An 18610-nucleotide genomic window follows, 5' to 3' on the forward strand; every position below is an offset into this window, starting at 1 on the left:
GGGTACTTGGGCGCACGGCGCACCTGAGACAGAGAGCTCGGACACCCTGGCCCTTCCGGGTGCCTGCATTTATAACTGCGTCGTCCCAATGGTTTCACGCGATGGCACGTCAGGAGTTACATGTATGTACGTGTTGCCTAACTCTTTATGTCACCCTGGGTGAATCCCCTGACGTCAGTTCATTGTCTAGTCTTTTACCTTTCTCTGAAGAAATTATCAGCAGCAGATTGTCTGATCGAACCAATGCAGAAGCAGCATTATAGAATCCCAAGAAAAGTGATCAACGCAAGGATACATGAGCCTATGAGGTAGGAGTAGGAGTATACACGGAGGTTACAATATTAGCAGGACGCCGCACGATCGCCATTTGGATCCTTTTCCGAATCCGCGCGCAGCTGGTCTTGTTGCGAGTGACTTGTCGCATCCCCTTATCTGATTGTCGATCATCCACCGTATCCAACTCCGCATTCCAGGCAGCAGATGCATCGCCGTGGAAGGCAAGCCTTTCATAAAGTCACCCCTGCTACTGTTTCTTTATTTACATATAATTATCTCTACTTCACATTGCAGAAGATAAGGAACGCTTCTTTTTTTTCTTTTTTCTTTTTTGCGAGGAAGATGAGGAACATTTCGCTTGTACAGAATTGCCAGGCAAGACCGTTCTTTCATTCGGTGGACCATGCCACGAGAAACAAGCGAGCACCTTCCCAGAATATACACTCAAGACATCTAGCATGGTCGGCTTGAACGTCCACAAGATAGTACGATAAATTATTGCCTCAGCACTAACAAAAACAATTGGGTTTTTCGTTCTCAGATTTGAAGCAATGGCGATCAGTTTAGTGTCACCATCCCTCAATGGGCAGTTCTTTCAAATGATATTGAATCGAAACAATTAACATACCTTAAGTATGTTCTTGTCCAAAATTCATGGGACGGTACCAACTAAATTTGTCCACCTCCTGCCCTCTCAAGTGATCATGAAAAATAAAACTAAAAGTAGTATTAAATTGAGGCCTCAACTAATTTCTCAGTCATAGCAACACTCCCTTGTGGGTGCAGCTAGGATGACGTCAATGCCCCTGCAAAATTTTAGAGGGCCGAGCATGGAATATACCTCGTTGTGCATATGATAGCATGCAGGCGCAGCAATGCGAATGCACGTATCCACTCTTACGGTGATTTCAACAGCTTCTGACCACGCAAACCATTCCAAAAGTCCCGAGCCGTTGTTACTTTCTTTCCAGGGAGCTGAAGTTCCAACACCTAGCATACGCAACAGAAGATCAGATAAGCTAAGAGAAACACGGAGAGAAGACGACAAGCCCACAGCAAAAACAACTGAATGGCAGAACTGCTATTTCTCAGCAAAACTGGATACAAACCTCGAGCCAAGTTGATCCACTGCAAGGTATCAGCAAGGAACTCCCGGAGAATAATATCTCGTTTTCATCTCCGACCTTGTCACATGATGCCAAAACCTTCGTACTGATAACCTTAATCTCTAGCACATCTGCTTCACCATTTTGATTTATGAGTTGCAGTTTTGCACGAGTTCCAGGCCACCCTGAAAATGCCCGCACCTACGAGAGTTGGTTGGCAATAGCTTTAATGAGTACAATAGAAATTAGAAACTCACCTTGTTATGGAGCTCTTTAGCTTCTTGGTCAAACGATAGCCATGACTCCTCAGAATTTAACTGGAAAACATAGGTCATTAAGGTAAACTAGTAAAACAGACGATCATGGCAATTTAGTTAGGCTATATACAACTGGTGGAAAATTATCCGAGTGCATTAGACTGCTGACTTCTGAAGTGCTTGTAGAGTAGGCTATATACAACACATTCAGCAAGTACATATTATCTATTGTAAAGTAGGTATGACTATTGGCACGAAAAATTCAACAAAACGCCCAAGTTGAATTTGTACAGCTATACAAGGAAGTATGACACTCAACAGTAGCTTTAGTGCAATGTACTTCTAGAAAGTTGTACATAAGCTCTAGAAACACAAGTTCTCTATAAAGAAAAGGGTGGAGCCCCCCAGTCGTAAAATTAAGTTCTTCTAGATTCCAGTTGCGCCATTTCCAGTTCATAAGTTCAAAGAAACAAATAACTTTATATATACAAGAAATTTAAGGTGGTCATCTAGTGTAGACTATGAACTAAACTGCAGGCAGAAAGTTAACAAACTCATCTAACTTGGTCCTTTTCACTGTTGAAATTGTTGAATCAAACCATATGATGTTGAACTTTATAGCACTGAGGATGATGTCAATGTAATATAATGTTGTTTTTTCCTGTCAATTTTAAGTGGGGCTAATGCAGACGATTTTATTTTTCAGCTTCATATCAGAAAACTAAATTAAGTTGCATCATATGACAGCACACATTTTGGGCTACTACTGCCAATGCTTACCTTGGGCGCCAGCGTAGCTTTGGAGTCATCCTGTGGATGTGCCTTTTCTATAGCCGAACCATCAAGAATGGATGGTAGTTCATTAATCAACAGCTTGGATCCTATTCAATACAATAATCAACATTACCAAGTCCGAAATACAAAATGAAATGTTAAAAGCCATCCATCCTGTTTATTTGCAAAACTTATCAACTAATCATTAGACCCAGCAAAGAGTTAGCAGAAAGCAGGCTTCTAGAAGCTGTACGAGGACTACTTTCATTAAAATGATCAGGTAGAAATGGGACCTTTCATGGATTACGATTATTTGTAATCTTTACCTATATCAAACAATATAGCAAGTAGCTCTGGTGCCTGCAGACAAAGAAAGTGGCATAGAAAATGATCAATGAAGGATAATAGCAACCTGATAACCAAACATCTGATGCTTCACTTTTAGTTTTTTAGTGTGAACTAATCAAATTCTGCTTAGAAACTTGTTCCAGTAAATTGAACTAACAGCATATCATGTTAGTCGAGCAGTGGAAAGTTTTAGCTCTCATCACTAACCAGATGTGCAGTTGGACACCCCATAAAAATTAGAAATGCACAGTGATGACCGATAATACATTAAATTCTTTGATGTCTAATATCCAGTTTCAGTATGAAGCCAGATAATGAACAACCAAAGCATAATTTTGTGCAATCAAGTTATGCGCAATGGGGACACTGGAACCCTTGTTCACTAACCAATTTCCCGTAAAATTATGTGATTGCACATCAACGGGGAGGCCTAAAATTTCTGATTGGAATCATTTATGTAGTTGGATTGTAATCATAATTCACAGATTCATGTCCATATAAAAAAATTGCAGTATAACTTTCAATTGTCAAGATGATTAATCAAACTAGCAAGACAGTGAATATAAACTACCTTAATGTATTCATTAACAGAAAACCTTTCACACGCAATTACTGGTCCTGCATCCAGCGCACGAACAGTATATGCAAGGGAAACACCTGTTTCTGCAACACCATCCTACAGAAATAGTGGGTATAAATAAAAAGTATAACATAGTTCCAGTGGCACTGAGTTGTAACAAGGAGAGCGTTAAGACCTGCAGAGCCCTCTGCACAGGAGCTGCACCACGATATAGAGGCAACAAACTTGGATGTATATTGACTGTACCTGAAATATAGACACAGCAGATTATCAGGGCTTAGGGTTCCCAGAAGCATTTTAATACCCGAAACTCAACACTTCCCAATATTGTTATCTAGCAAATTAGGGTTTTAAACATCAATTCTTCCAAGCTAGCTTGCCCATGAACTGACTGTAAGTAATGCAGTATATTAGTTGGTTTGTGGTTACCAGAACAAAAATCAGAAATATGGTATGATCATCATGCATTCATCAAGTCTGGTTCCTTTTTTTCTGTTAGACAGGCCCTTGATAGAATCCAGTAGCTATCTAGTTACCATTGAAAAGCAATAAGATGATTTGAGAAGTGGATAGGGATTCCATACTGAAACCAATGGTAGTACTCCATACCAATACAGCCCATATATGAAACCAATATTTGTATATATGAGATGCCAATGTCACTTTTTCTTTAGTTTCATATCTGAAATACAATTATACTATAGATGTTATGAAAATTAGTGTAAGTAACTGTGACAACCTGCATTACGTAATGCACGAATGTTACTTCGGTAGACATGATTATGAATAGTTGCTAGTGATCTAACCTGCATTACGTGTTAAAAGTTTTGCCAAAAACAGTGAAACGAAGTTCCTACTTCCTAGTCTCCTAGACAATTATGGTGGGGTGCGTTGTGCATCACTAAACGCAAACACTAGAAGGAAAGGCAAAACAAGTACTTGGACAACCAGACGTACCGCACGGTGGGATATCAAGAAATTTCCGGGGCAGAATGTTCCCGTAAGCAGCAGTTATGCAAACATCCGGTTTCACTTCCTTCAAATCCGACAGGAAGGACTCCTGCAATGCATCAGAAATCACTCTGATGATTCCATGAACCCAACTCGTCCATAGCCTTACAGGATCCAGACTCGAGAATGGTGGACACAGGCGCACAGCAAGGTACCTCCCGGGCCCGCTCTGGCGTGAAGATGAGTTCCTCCGGGAATCCGCGGTCGAGCGCAAGCTGCGCGACGGCCGACGGCAACAGCTTCCTCCCCCTGTTCTTGGCGGCCGGCGGCTGCGTCACGACGGCGGCTACCTGGAACCCAGAGTCCGGGGAACCCGACGCGGCCAGCAGGGTGTCCAGGACCGAGGCGGCCACCTGAGTTCGGGAACCGAGTTCAGTAATAAGACCACCGAACCAGAGTACGAACCGAGAAGCCGGGATTTTGCGGGTGCAGCAGTACCTGGGGCGAGCCGAGGAATACAAGGTTCTTCTTCCCGGCGCCTCTGCCTGCGGCGGGGGACGCGGAGGTGGCGGCGCAGCTGAAGAAGCGGCGCAGCAGCGGCGGGGAGTACCGCGTCATGGTTTCCCTCGTGGGGATTGTTGGGATGGGGAAGACGGGATTGAGATGGGTGGAAAGTTTTGGAGGTGGAACTTGGGCCCGAGCCTTTACCGGGTGCCCATGAAGGCCCGACGCCCCGACAGGCCAGTCTCCTCCAAGGCCACGCTTGGGCTGCGGAACGGAAACAGCCCACCCATCATCGCGGACAAAGCTGCCGGCGACGAGCCCCACCGTCTCCACTCTCCAGAGTCCAGACGAGGAAGAAAAGGAGCATGACGTTAGCTTCGCACACCTCAAGTCCTCAACAGCTTGGCGAGGTCGATGGGTAGCGATGAGCAGCGACGTGTCTGGGGAGACCTGTCGACCTGATGTGCCGTGTGGTGCCACGGTTGCCTTGGTCCGCTGGCACTGCTAGCCTGCGTGGCCCAGTGCAATCGCCGACTGAAAGCTCGAGGATGCCTCGCTGTTGTTTTCTTCCCCGAAAGATTGGATGCTGGTGAGCATGTCTAGAGGGAACGACGAGCGAGCGAGCGGCCACGGGAAATTTTTTCCCTAGGCTCCGAGCTCATTTTTCACTACATGCTTCTCTTCCCTGTTGTTACAATGGAAAGTTTGTTGCCTATCCCTCCATTGCAAACGCATAATTTTTGTATATCGGATTATCATCAGAATAGAAGTTTTGCAAAAAAAATTTTAAGATTACACAGTATAATTCACACTCACCGCAAATCCTACTCTCGTGAGCATCTTCGAAGACTGAACCGGCAAATTCTCGAGATTAACGAAGTCACCACAGGCATTCGTTATGAACAGGAACGTTGCCTACCACTAAAACCACAACGCTGTTAAATCCTAAGATGCTACTGAGATTTTTATAACCATTAGGCTATATGACCTTTGGTAAATTTTGCATTCCTTTGAAAAGACTCATTTCTAAACATGTCAAAAATGCGGGGCATGTTTTTGCAAGACTACACAAAACAAAAGTCCGATCCACACCATACCGGACACGTGTCTCACTAATTGGTACGTAGTACAGGTCAGTCTTTGAGCAACACCCACTCCTACCTCGTGACGACTCTTGACTTGGTCGATCCCAAGTCAACACTAGTTTTCCACCGGACAAGTTTGCCGCGCCGCGTCCATGATCACACGCGAAGCTGCTGTGCCCACAGCAACAGGCATGCAAGATGCAACAGTAACCGTACACCCAGGCAACTTCTACATTACGCGCCACTCCCCGCATCCCATCTTCACACATCAGGCTGCAGGCAGCCAAAGGCACGCGCATACCTGAAGTGTGTGGTCATACGTACACTGCCCAGCATCCATGGCTCAGCACCCTCTCCTCGTCGCCGCGTCCTTCTTGGCCGCCTTCGCTGCCGTGTCCAGCGCCGGCAAGGTTGCCGTTTACTGGGGCCAGCGCGGCGAGGAGGGCACCCTCGCGGACACGTGCGCCTCCGGGCTGTACAACTTCGTGAACATCGCCTTCGTCAGCGCGTTCGGCAACGGCGGCGGCCAGCCCCCGGTCCTGAACCTCGCCAACCACTGCAGCCCCGCCGCGGGGACCTGCGCCGTTTTCAGCTCCGACATCAGGTCGTGCCAGGCGAGCGACGTCAAGGTGCTCATCTCCCTCGGCGGCGGCGCCAAGCCGACCTACTCCCTCACCTCCGCCGAGGAAGCGCGCGGGCTCGCCGACTACCTGTGGGACAACTTCCTCGGGGGCACCTCGGCGTCCCGCCCGCTCGGCGACGCGGTGCTCGACGGCGTCGACTTCGACATCGAGCAGGGCGGCGGCGACCACTACGACGAGCTGGCCAGGGCCCTGTCGTCCCGGTGCAACGGCGCGTGCCTGCTCACGGCGGCGCCGCAGTGCCCGTACCCGGACGCGCACCTCGGCGAGGCGATCAAGACGGGGCTGTTCAGCCACGTGTGGGTGCAGTTCTACAACAACCCGATGGCCAAGTGCCAGTACGCGCCGGGCGACGCGAGCGACCTGGAGGACGCGTGGGCGCGGTGGACGGCCGGCGTGCCGCCGCCAGCGGACGTCTTCCTGGGCCTCCCGGCGGCGGAGAGCGCGGCGGACAACGGCGGATACATCGACGCGGACACGCTCAAGTCGCAGGTGCTGCCGGCGGTGCGAGGCGCGGCCAACTACGGCGGGGTCATGCTGTGGGACCGCGCCAGAGACGCCGCCTCGGGTTACAGCAGCAGCCTGCGCGGGAACGTGTGAAGTGAACGCTTGCCAAGTGAACTACTAATAATCTGGTAGTATTAGTAACGACACGAGCATGCTCAGCTCAGTTACGTCTCCCTTTCCCCTTCAAATGATATCATGCTCGGCTACATGTCATGTAATCTCTATAAACAAATAAATGGATCCAACGAGGAGCTTTTCTTTTTATTATTTTGGCCTCCTAGGATTGTCCTTTCTTTTCTTTTCTTTTTTTGTGAACATGATATTGATAATAAAAAATCATAAATGATTTATGAAAGTCAATATACCTGATTCTTCATGTGTCGATGATCAAAGTTAAAAAAAATAACCAGCAAGAATCGTAAATGACCTATATTTACTACTATTGGCAGGAAGAGTTGTTAAGAAATAAAGGGGTAAAGTATACAACACTAAAAAGGTGGAACATGGGTATTGCTCATCAAAATGAGATCCTAAGGTTTACAACAACAGAGGAGATTCAGTAAGATGGCCAAAACAGACGAGCATGAGAAACGCAGTGATCTTATCAAAGATAACCTAGTCCGGAAATAAGAAGATGTGGTTATCTTTAAGCGATTTTCAGCAATATCCGTTCAGAATTTCTTTTGAAATATAGTTGCACAGAATGTGGGCACAGGGACTAATATGAGGAAGCACTGAGATTAGAAGTGAACGGAGAAATTATTGTGATAAACTTGGATCTATTTTTATCCAGGACCTTTCTGGTGCCACAACAATAATTGTGTTACAGATAAGTCGCACTGGTGCTCGTCAACATTGTTCAAGGAAGGATAAAGGCGTGCTTATCTTATCCATTAATGTTACAATCTTGTTTTTCATGGAACACAGAAGAAAACTGATAAAATTTAATACATCATAGATATATTGGTGAGAGTGTGGGACACTATACTAGAAGAGAGAAAGATTTAGGACAAAGAATAGGCTAGGCAATCACGCATTATAATTAGTTTAACAACACATCTTTTTTACCTGCAGATATCTGCTGACAGGCAACAGCTAGTGGACAGAAAAAGGATAAGCACACTTCTCAAATGTCACAGCCCTTGTGTCTTCCACACTACCGAAGGTCCCCTTTTCTGAAGTTCACACGGTCGCAGCTTGTTCATTGCTCGCCCCATCATGGCCATTGCAGCAATGCTTGGAAACTGGCCTCCAAGATCATCAGGTGGCATATTAAACTTTGATGTTTGCTTTTCAACATTTGAAGTGCCATGGTAAATAGGGGTGCCACCTTGGCACCATCTTCCTATCCAACTGTTAAGACTTTTTGCTGAAATAAGAGAGCCTTCTAGATTTTGTTGGTTAATCAATCTTCCATACCTTAGCTGGACCTCCTTCGCCTGGTTGATCATGTCAGCTTTTCCTGTATCGAAATTAAGCTCTTGACCAAAGATGGTACATGATCCTCCAGGTGGTGGACCATCTCCAATTTTTGATCTCTTGGAACAAGGAAAATGAGGATCCAAGATATCATTTTGCAGACGTTTGAGCCACCTGTCACTTGGCTCCGAACATACTGGTGACTCAATTAGAGCACTGGAAATTGGATTCCTCATTCTGCTTATCTGAAAAAGAACTAGATCTAGGTTCATGCTTGATGTCTTTGGCATGCTCCATTCTTGCTTATTGGTGCACGACTCTTTCAGACAAGACCTGTGATTTCCTGCACTCACGTTGAGAGTTTCATTTCCTCCACTGCAGCTTGAAACTCCTCTGATAGATGAAGTTGCTATCTGCTTAGATTTTGCCGTGTTTGGACAGCCAGAGTCCTGTGGAAAAAAATTAAGCTGTTCACAATCACAACAACGGTAAGAATTATAAGTTTCCAATATGAAATAGCTTTTTATGATCACTGTCTTCAAAGACCAATATGGAATGAGCGATAAGGTGTCAAGCATATAATAAGGCGAAGCTACTATAGAATACTCTCTGGGTTATGTTTTGCATAATGCACGTTTTTTTAATTTCAGGCATTTCTGTATTAGATCTAATATCATGATATTCGCAGGATAGCACCAAGATCTAGTAAAGTTGCAGAAACTAAAAAAAGGTTTGCACGAAGTTAAAAAATATGCATGAAGGAAAAGAAAGCTCCTGCCGTTGTGTGTCCTATTTGCATGAAGTTAAATAAAGCTTTGCGATTCATGGTGTTTGAGCAGTAACACTTTTATGGTTGCAAACACCAAGCTGGTATAATACCTTGTGTGTTGACGTTGAAGCAAAGCCTGCAAAGAAGCAAGAAAAAACATATCAATAAATTACAGTGAGTAAAGCTATTCTTTTGTGTTGAGACTATTTCTCTCTCAGTGGTATTACGAGGCACACCTTTCGGCATAAACAAAAAGGTAAATAGGTTGTGCATTTTTCCATCCAGGTGTACCAGAAGAGCATGCTCTAAAATGGATTATCTCATAATAGCCTCACCTGATGCATGATGCGTGCCACTGTACAAAGTATCAGTCTTAGTTGCGAACTGTTTCTGCGCTCCCAGCGAACAAGTACCCATGTTGCCACAAGATCTACCTGAAGATATGGGGTCATTGAAATATGTACCCTGTGATTTGGAAGGTAGTGTTAGCATTTCAAATAAGCAGGGACCTTTTTGCTTGCCATCTGTCGATATGTCCTTTGGCGGTTTCCCAAGGGCCAATGTTTCAACTTTGCTCTTCATTGCCAGTGTGCTTTCAATTTTACCAGGTAGGTCGCAGGATTCTGTCGACTTCGTTTCAGAATTCACTCTGTGTGCATGCAGATTCTCATGTTCACTCTGTAATAGATTACCAAAGACCATACCACGACCACTAGTTCCCACATCACTCCCTTCACTGGTGGTAGAAGCATTGACCTGTCGCATCCCACATTCTCTACCAAGCACTAGGCCATGATCTGCTGCCCTCTCAAAATCTTGTTGCTTAGGGCACCCTCCTAATGCTCCTAATTTCATTTCCAGGAGTTTACCTTCAGCATTTTCATTCTCTTTTCTGCTTCCTGAGAACATGAAATTGTTCTCACTAGAACAACAAGGTGCTTCCTTTGTATTCATAAGATTGCTAGCACAGAGCTTGTCTGTCATTGAACATGATGAATCAGTCTCATTCTTGCTGCAAAAGTTTGACTCTTCAATTGATAAATGGCCTTTCAGTTTTTTCCCAGCCTGATCAAACTTGAGACCAATATGTTTATCTTGGTGAGACAGGATGCCACCTGTAGATCTGCACTTACTTTTATTCTCATCAGCTACTCGATGTGAAGGGAACTGATATTCCTTTGATGAAAATGCCATCACATTAGATGTCGACATGTTTACCTTCAAATCTTTCTGCTGAACAAAAGACTTATCAGGTGAAGTACCAAATGCAGTGCGCCTTGGGTTAAGTATACTGTCAATCTTCCGGTTGATTTCAAACATGGGGAAGTGATTCCACTCCATACTCAGATTGTCCGAGCTCAAAACATTGCGAAAATTCACAGATATATCTGAAAGCTTATGAAAAGAAAATCTTTCTGATACCACTGTATTAGCAGCATATAAGTTCATATTTTTTAGCATCCTGGAACTTCCAAAAGGTGTACCAACCCGATCAACATTCTTGCATTCAACTCCTTGGCAAACATTATGAGTTATGCCCGACGTCTTAGAACTAAACTGATGTGTATTCTCTGCAGATGCACCTGTATTGCTCATTCCAAGCATCAGTCTTTCAGACACTCTAGCTTTGATGAGCTCAAAAGGTAAACCAAGATCACTTTCGCTCGACAGAATTTGAAACTCTTTCTCCCAAAATATTTTGGCAGGTCAATCTGACATGATTACAGCTTTCAAGTGCAGTGCAGTTTCATAGATTTGCTTGAATGTTCTGTCAGAACGGAAAGAATGGAGATATAGCTCAAATTGAAGACTTCACTAACAATGCGAAGTAATACATATGCCAAGTGAAAAGGTACAACCAAGAGTGAAAAGCAGAGAGTATTGCAAGAATCGTAATGATTACTGCAGCTAGAAATTTCACAAAAACGATTTCCTATAAAAAATCAACAATATATCTACTACAGTTAAATCCTTACTAACTATTTGAGTTGTTTTTTAACAAAAGACTTATTAGAAGAAGAAAAATGAAACCTCAACGTTCTTTTCTTCTTTTATTCTAAAGATTCTTCGACATGTTCGTTTAGCTTATCCCTTCTGTGAATAGTAAAATCACAAAATATTTTCATATCGAATAGTAAGTCAAAGACTATCTCCACTCTCCGATTCATTCTATCATCTTTTTCATATCGAATTTTAAATGGCACTTTGCACAATTTAAACCTACACCCAACCAAACATCAAGTTGTACTATCAGAAGTTGTAAAATAGTTGAGGCATTACCGGCTTGAATGAATTCACAATGTAGTATCAACGATGAAACAAAAACTAAGCTGCAGAAAGTACAAGTCATCAGCTTTAGTTCAACAAAACAAGCTGATGGCAATATTGCCAACAAAGTAGTACGCAGCTTCATTATAGAATCACACTACAAGAAATTTATATATCGGTTGGTTGGAAGAAGTCTACCTAATCCCCCCCCCCCCAAAAAACTATTGGGGTCGGACTACATCACCCCCTGAACTAAAAAACGGATATTTATCACTCTTAATTTTACGAAACCCCATTCAATTAGCCCCCTCAGCTGGTTTTGCTGAGTGGTTTTGTACACATGACGTGCTGAGCTGGATAGGAACGCTGAGGTGGACCATCTAACACGTGGGACCCACTTGCAAGTGAGATGTTCTTCTCTGCTCTCTTCTTCTTCTCCCATCTCTCTCGATCTTCTCCCACCCTCCAATGCCTTCTCCCCCTCATCCTCCTCGGCGCACCCGAGTGCCTCCCGTGCCGCCGCGAGACAGGCCCGCCAGCGCCGCACTCTCCTCCTCCGCGTCCCGAAGCAGCGCCGCGAGCAGAACCCCGTGCTCCCCGATGGCGAGCGCGGCAGCGTCGGCCTCGAGCTCGCCTAGCCGTGCCTCGAGTGCCGCCGCCCGCTCCTTTTCCCCCTCATCCTCCTCGGCACGCCCGAGCGCCTCACGTGCCGCCGCGAGGCGGGCCCCCAGCGCCGCGCTCTCCTCCTCCATCCCGAAGCGGCGCCGCGAGCAGCACCCCGCGCTCCCCAACGGCGAGCGCGGCGGCGGCAGCCTCGAGCTCACCTAAACACCCCTCAAGCGCCGGCGCCCGCTTCTTCTCCCCCTCATCCTCCCCGGTGCCCTCGTCCTTGGTCCAGCGCGGCCACCACCGCAACGGCGGAAGGGCAGTCTACGGCCGCCACCGCAGCGGCGGAGTGGGCCTCCACACCCACGCCAGCGACGAAGCAGGCTCGTGCTCCAGGTCTAGCGGCGGCGGGGTCGAGGTCGTCCTCCGTGTTCAGGTTGGGGTCCCGCTGCCGGTCCAACTCCAGGCCGCGGGAGCATGTCGGGTGGCAAGCACCGGCGGGGTTCCACCATTGGATGTTGGTGGCAGCAAGGCAGAGGAGGAAAAGGACCGGCGGGAGGGTAGGGGGCGGCGAGCCGGCGGAGGTGCGTATCGGCGGCGGCGGAAGAGGACTGGTGGGAGACTGGGAGGGGAGGGGAATCGGAGAAGAAGAAGAGAGCAGAAAAGAACATCTCACTTATAAGCGGGTCCCTTGATGGTCCATCTCAGCATTTCTATCTAGCTCAGCACGATATGTGTATAAAACCACACAGCAAAACCAGCTGAGGGGGTTAAGTGAACGGGGTTAAGTGAATGGTTTCGCAAAAGTTAAGAATGTTAAATAAATTTTTTAGTTCGGGAGGTGATGTAGCCCAACCAGGATGGTTATGTAGACTTCTTCCTATATCGGTTAGTCAAAATACAAAGGAGCGGGTGCAGACTGTCGTAATAGCCTTGAACATGAAATTAGGACTAGCACTAACTGCCGGTTGATTAGTCGCTAACAGCGTTAAGATGCTAGGATCCCCATGATCGTGAGTAAATGGTTTGTGAAAATGATCTTCGTACGTTTACGAGGTTCTTGTTGCAGGCAAGGCTTGTTGTCGAGTGTGTTGTGCAACATCAACAAAGGACAGTGGTGAAACTTCTACATCCAAGGTACACGGCTGCATCTTGTTGTGAAAAAAAAAAGAGAATACTGTATGATTCGTCATTCGTGCATAGTTGCCCGAAGAATTACTTGACAAAAGAGACACTTAAATACTCACCCGAAATCCCAAAACCCCAATCCAAGAGAACTAGAAGAGAATTCTTCATTTGTCATACGAAGCAGGAGAAGTGCTTACAAAAGAAGAGGCTATCTAGTGCCGTCCTAAGCGAACTTGGCAATCCTGCGATTCCTTTAAAAAAAGAGCCCAAAAAACAAGCAAATCTACACAGCAAAGCAGAAGAGGAGACTTGAACTACCTCAGCGACCGCTGGCTTCTTCTCCCCAGGCGCCAGCAAGATCAGCCCAGAACGCCTCCGCGGCGAGAAACAGCAACCAGCCAAGGCTTAAAAGAACCCGGCCACTCCCATAGAAGCAGCTAGACGCAGCGCCGGGGGCGCCGGGCACCTGTCCTGCCGGCCACTTGCGCCACCACTGCCAGGAAGGAATGGATCAAGTGCCGAGCAGCCCCACTGCTTTGCCGCCCGGCAACATCCCCGTCGCGATCCCGACGGCGGCCTCCGCATCCCCGGGAATCAAAAAAAGAACGTGTGGGCAGAAGGCGCCGCACGGGGGCGGAGCGAATTTCCGCACGGCCACCGTCACGGGGAATCCCCTCTTCCCCGGCCAACGAAAATGAGCCAATCCTGGCACGCGCGCGCGCGGGGAAGGCGCAGCGGACAGTGAGCTGTGGCGTATATGCTGCAGCGTCGGCCGTCGAGTCAGCTGCCGCGGCGTCGCGTGGGTGGCCTATGGGGCTAAAGGCCGCCATTAGCGGCGGACAAGGCGGCGCGTAGGGAACGTCGGAGCAGCGGGGTTGGGTGACGTCGCCGAGTCTCAGCCAAGCGATGGGGGATGGAGATGATTACCGACGCCCGACGGAGACTTTCTTCGGAGCTGCTAGCGTGCGTTGGACGGTCGAGGAAAAAAAAAACGCCGCAACATGCAGCTAATGTTGCATGTAACATCAAGAGCGCTAAATACATGGAAAAAAAATGCTACTTCAACATATACAATTGTTTCATACAACATTTCATAAAAAAATTCTAACACAACTTATTTGTTCTGCATCAATACAACATCTAAATTGGTTGGTTGCAAGTAATCCCCACATGTAGACTTACTTGCTGCAACATTTAAAGAAAATATCACCACCCAAACTCACCAGCTGCACGGTGAAGAGGCAATCCCAACATCTAAAAATCACTTGCCGCTTGAAAAATAAAAAGAGCTAAAGCAGCATCCAAATTCACATGCTAAAATATTAAAAAGCAAATTATCATAACATCAAAAATCACTTGATGCAACAAACGGTGGGGAGGTGAGAACCAGGGAGATCTCCGCCTCCATCGGCATTAGGACCCCAGCCATTGAGCATTGCTACCTTTTCTTACATCATGGTTACAACACATCGGATCTTAGAAAGGAGCCGAGCGCGCCGCAGCGAGATGAACGGTGGCGCAGCTATGCGGTGGGGCACAGCTGAAACCGGACGCGAGAGGCCTATGGTGGTTTGCTGCACACCTATATAGAGATGCCGGCGAGAGGGATGCAGTGGGCAAATGGCTGGAGTTAATTGGGAGAAAACAGAACAATAACGTTGCTGAGATGTAATACTTATATGAAACGCGCGTCGGACGCACGGTCCGAGCAGTCAACGAGTCAGCAGGAAATATCTCAGGGATCCGCTTGCCACTTTTTCGCGTGACTCGGCTTGGATTCAATGCACCTGCAGGGTGCAGCCACGTCACCATGGCTCTGTTTGGTAGCAGACCTCTTGCGGGCACCTCGAGAATTTAGAAACTAGTATTAATCCATAAGAAAATATTATCTCTCCCCATCTTCCTCGCAAGTTGAATTTGAGATTGCAATTTTTCTCGGATACGGATTTTAGAGTATGTTTGGATCCAAACACTAACATGCAAAAGTATTAAAGTACTAGACTTTAGCACGGTCTCCTCCAAATAAAACTCCAAACAGAATGCTAATAAAGTGGGCTAAATTTAAATCAAGATTTAAAAAATTTAGAAAATTCAGCATGCAGTATAAGTACTAACTTTAGCTAGCTCATCCAAACAGATTCTGGGATTTTGTTGCTCCTACATCATTGTACATACGACTCCATCCTACCAACTTGCAAGCCCGTTGGGAGCCCGTGATTGGCCAACTTCAGTTAAGAAAAGGTGACTTGCCCCCACGGATGACAGCTTCAGCGAACTCTATAGGAGAAGAATAGCCGTTCGGGAGGACGGAAAATCCATTCAGGCGTATTCATATTGCCTACCCAACAGAATAGTCATGATCGCAGCAACAGATGAAGGCTATACGAATTCAAAGAATTTCACATAAAAACAAGCGACCAAAATCATGAACGCGGTTGTATCACCAATTGAATGAACCCTGACCACCATCTTACAAGATTCAGTAAAATTGAGACAAACCAAAACATGGTGCAAAACAGATCCTATTCCGCAGTATCCATGATCTCATGACTGAAGCTACTGACATAAAGGGTAAATTAAGCAGAGGTACTTGGGCAGATATTATGCCTTCAAAAAGTCAAAAAGAAAAACTAAGAAACCACAGCCATTCCCCAGGACAAGACTATCAAAACAGATTAATGATTTAGACCGAGTAGCTGAATCCAGAGATCTTAAAGATCCGGATGGTTCCATCAGTGTAACCAGCGTAGAGGGTGCTTCCATCAGCGCTCCAGCTCAAGCTTGTGCAGTACAGAATCTGCATGACAGTAATAATTGATAAGATTCCAATCAGACAAGAATACTTCACGAAAGTGGCTTTTATTACATAGAGCATGAGATATGTTCCAACAGAGCACATATATTTCTGCCACGCTATAACACCACATATTTTAGACTGATAAGAAACGGTAAAAAAATGGTGCAAACAGCGCAAAGGTAAATAGCAGTGAAAAGAGCATGGTACAAGGAAAATATAAGCTATTTATGCAGACCAAGAATATAACAGGGAACTTTTCAGTGCTTACCAATAATTTTAAACTAGTGAGTTTATTCACAAATCAAAACCCCTTCTTTTATACATGACAAATAAGACACAGAAACAAAAGGAATCAACAAGGACATGGCAAGATTATACTGTTTCTATATGGACAGTACAAGCAATTTGATAGCATAGTATAATATACCAATTAAGAGATAGGTGGCTTAGCAGCATACATTGCAAATCAACATTTAAATTTTACAGTTTGACCAGCAGGAAGATACTACAAACTACAATAGTAGATGCATGTAACAGGTTGTGTTCTAATAAACCAAATGTGAGTATCATCTTCAACCAAACAAACTAAATTTACACATGAATGTCATGACACGACCAAACCTTCAAATTGTGGTATGGTTCAATCAGTACAGAAAACATCTAACTACTGACTTACAAACTAAAGTTTGGAAAGTAGGACGATATAATAAGCATTCCAAACACAAGTAATTCTTCATATAAACATACATATCATCACCATAGTGCAGATGAATACATCATTACAGCATAACAGACCTATACGACTAAATTGCCAATGATACATGAACTAAGCATCTCGAATCCATAATCTTATGAATAATCAGAAATCAGTCAATGACACATGAATAAAGAAAGACATATCAACGTGGTTTACAACTACAGTGATAAGTAGCAACATCAGAAATGCAATTGATGTGGGAAACTAACCTGGTTCTTGCCGGCAGGGACCTCGGGCCTCAGGTCCTGCACAACGTGCTTCGATTCAAGATCCCAGATCTTGATGGAGTCCTGTGTGGCTGCGCAGAGCCAGTAGCGGTTGGGCGAGAAGCAGAGCGAGTTGATGATGGAGCCCGCGTCCAGTGCGTACAGCCTCTTGCCCTCAGTCAAGTCCCACAGCAGGGTAACATGGTCTTTCCCTCCGGAGGCGCACAGAGAACCATCGGGACTCACAGCGACAGCGTTGACGTACCCGCCGTGACCTTGGAGAGTGCAGCGGAGCTTGCAGTTGGTGAGGTTCCAGACCTTGACGCTGCGGTCCCAGGAGCCGGAGACGATCGTTGGCTGGAAGGTGTTGGGCGAGAAGCGGACGCACGAGACCCAGCCGGTGTGGCCCTCGCTGGCGCCGTGGTCGCCACCAATGGTGTACTTGCACTCGCCGAGTGTGTTCCACAGCTTGATGGTGCGGTCGCGGGCAGCGGACACGATCTGGCGGTTGTCGACGGAGAAGGCGACGGAGAGGACATCCTTCTCGTGGCCGACGAAGCGGCGGGTGGTGAGGCCGGTGGAGAGGTCCCAGAGGCGGAGCTCTCCATCCCAGGATCCCGAGAGCGCGAACTGACCGTCGGAGCTGAGGACGACGTCTTGGACGAAGTGGGAGTGGCCGGTGAGGCGGCGGAATGGCACGCCGTAGTCGGCGGTGGTAGTGCCGTCCCCGGCGGCCTGGACGGGGTTGGAGAGGTCCCAGACCAGCAACGACTTGTCGCGGGAGGATGAGACGATGAAGGGGGAGTTGTCGATGGGCGTGGCGATCGCCGTCACGACGTCGTTGTGGCCGCGCATCACGCCGGCGAGCACCAGGGTCTCCTGCGCCCCGGCCATGGTGGTGAGGAGGGTTAGGGTTTGCAGGGGCTGCGAATGCGAGGCGGCGGCGGCTGGGGGATGGTAAGGAAGACGGGCTGGGATGGAGGCGTGGTTTTTATACTCGGGCGGCCTGGGCGTTAGGGTTTAGAACTAGATGGGCTGTGAAGTTAGTTCAGGGAGAGATCACTGAGCCGTTGAATGCGAGGAACGGGGCTGATTTCCCATTGGGCTGCCATTATATGGGCCTTGTTAAATCCCGGAAAAACTTTTGAGATATGAGCCTACAGCTCATACACCCGTTTCAAAAAAAAAATCTTGTCTCAAGAAACTTTCTTCAAAAGAAATTTCCTGCCAAGGAGAAAAGGCAATGCACAAGCAAATGAAACTCCTGTACATTCAAGTAAACCATAAACAGCGTTATCTTTGTGAGATGTTCAAGACAAGCGCTCCTTTAAAACAAAAAGATTCATTAAATTCAAAAAATATGTGATAAACCAAACATGTTAGTGGCACCTGAACTCTGCTCATTAACCACAAGAGCACATGGATCAAGCATATCGCCTAGCAGGCTAGCAACCAAGCAAAGAACAATGTCATTAGTCAACTAGAACCCAACTTCAAGATTAGCACCGCGCAATTCCAACTTTCTGGGAACCAAAAATTCCAACTTTCTGGGAACCAAAAACACCAATAAACTTTCAAGATCATTCTGAACATCAACTTGTTTTCGTGCATGTGTTATCTCTCGTGATCCG

At 46.4% G+C, this 18610-nt stretch overlaps 4 protein-coding genes across 7 annotated transcripts; 1 reads left to right on the forward strand and 3 right to left on the reverse strand.

Annotated features, from left to right (window-relative positions):
* Positions 1-277: 277 nt before the first annotated feature.
* On the reverse strand, positions 278-5265 carry LOC112893936 (methionyl-tRNA formyltransferase). Its single transcript, XM_025961469.1, has 10 exons — positions 4791-5265; positions 4508-4705; positions 4299-4401; positions 3517-3587; positions 3333-3437; positions 2740-2773; positions 2420-2520; positions 1640-1699; positions 1386-1583; positions 278-1266 (listed from the first exon to the last, which is right to left on the reverse strand). Exons 1-10 carry the CDS (start codon positions 4908-4910, stop codon positions 1174-1176), a joined length of 1083 nt encoding a protein of 360 aa, XP_025817254.1. The 5' UTR covers positions 4911-5265; the 3' UTR covers positions 278-1173.
* An 858-nt stretch (positions 5266-6123) lies between these two features.
* LOC112893858 (acidic endochitinase-like) lies at positions 6124-7296 on the forward strand. Its single transcript, XM_025961374.1, has one exon. It carries the CDS (start codon positions 6220-6222, stop codon positions 7120-7122), a length of 903 nt encoding a protein of 300 aa, XP_025817159.1. The 5' UTR covers positions 6124-6219; the 3' UTR covers positions 7123-7296.
* A 591-nt stretch (positions 7297-7887) lies between these two features.
* Positions 7888-14126, reverse strand: LOC112893428. Of its 4 annotated transcripts, none has more exons than XM_025960750.1 (5): positions 13538-14126; positions 9727-10985; positions 9553-9651; positions 9292-9353; positions 7888-8897 (listed from the first exon to the last, which is right to left on the reverse strand). In XM_025960750.1, the coding sequence occupies exons 2-5, from the start codon at positions 10820-10822 to the stop codon at positions 8163-8165; spliced, it is 1992 nt and encodes a 663-aa protein (XP_025816535.1). In that variant the 5' UTR covers positions 10823-10985; positions 13538-14126; the 3' UTR covers positions 7888-8162. The 4 variants fall into 4 exon arrangements, with proteins under 4 accessions (XP_025816535.1, XP_025816536.1, XP_025816533.1 ...); XM_025960751.1 differs by having other exon boundaries at positions 9328-9353; positions 13538-14120; XM_025960748.1 differs by having other exon boundaries at positions 9553-10985; positions 13538-14123.
* Positions 14127-15634: 1508 nt separating this feature from the next.
* Positions 15635-17950, reverse strand: LOC112895061 (guanine nucleotide-binding protein subunit beta-like protein A). Its single transcript, XM_025962931.1, has 2 exons — positions 16983-17950; positions 15635-16016 (listed from the first exon to the last, which is right to left on the reverse strand). The coding sequence occupies exons 1-2, from the start codon at positions 17871-17873 to the stop codon at positions 15903-15905; spliced, it is 1005 nt and encodes a 334-aa protein (XP_025818716.1). The 5' UTR covers positions 17874-17950; the 3' UTR covers positions 15635-15902.
* Between the last annotated feature and the right edge of the window lie 660 nt (positions 17951-18610).

Source organism: Panicum hallii, chromosome 5, assembly GCF_002211085.1.
Source record: "Panicum hallii strain FIL2 chromosome 5, PHallii_v3.1, whole genome shotgun sequence".
Taxonomy (NCBI): domain Eukaryota; kingdom Viridiplantae; phylum Streptophyta; class Magnoliopsida; order Poales; family Poaceae; genus Panicum; species Panicum hallii.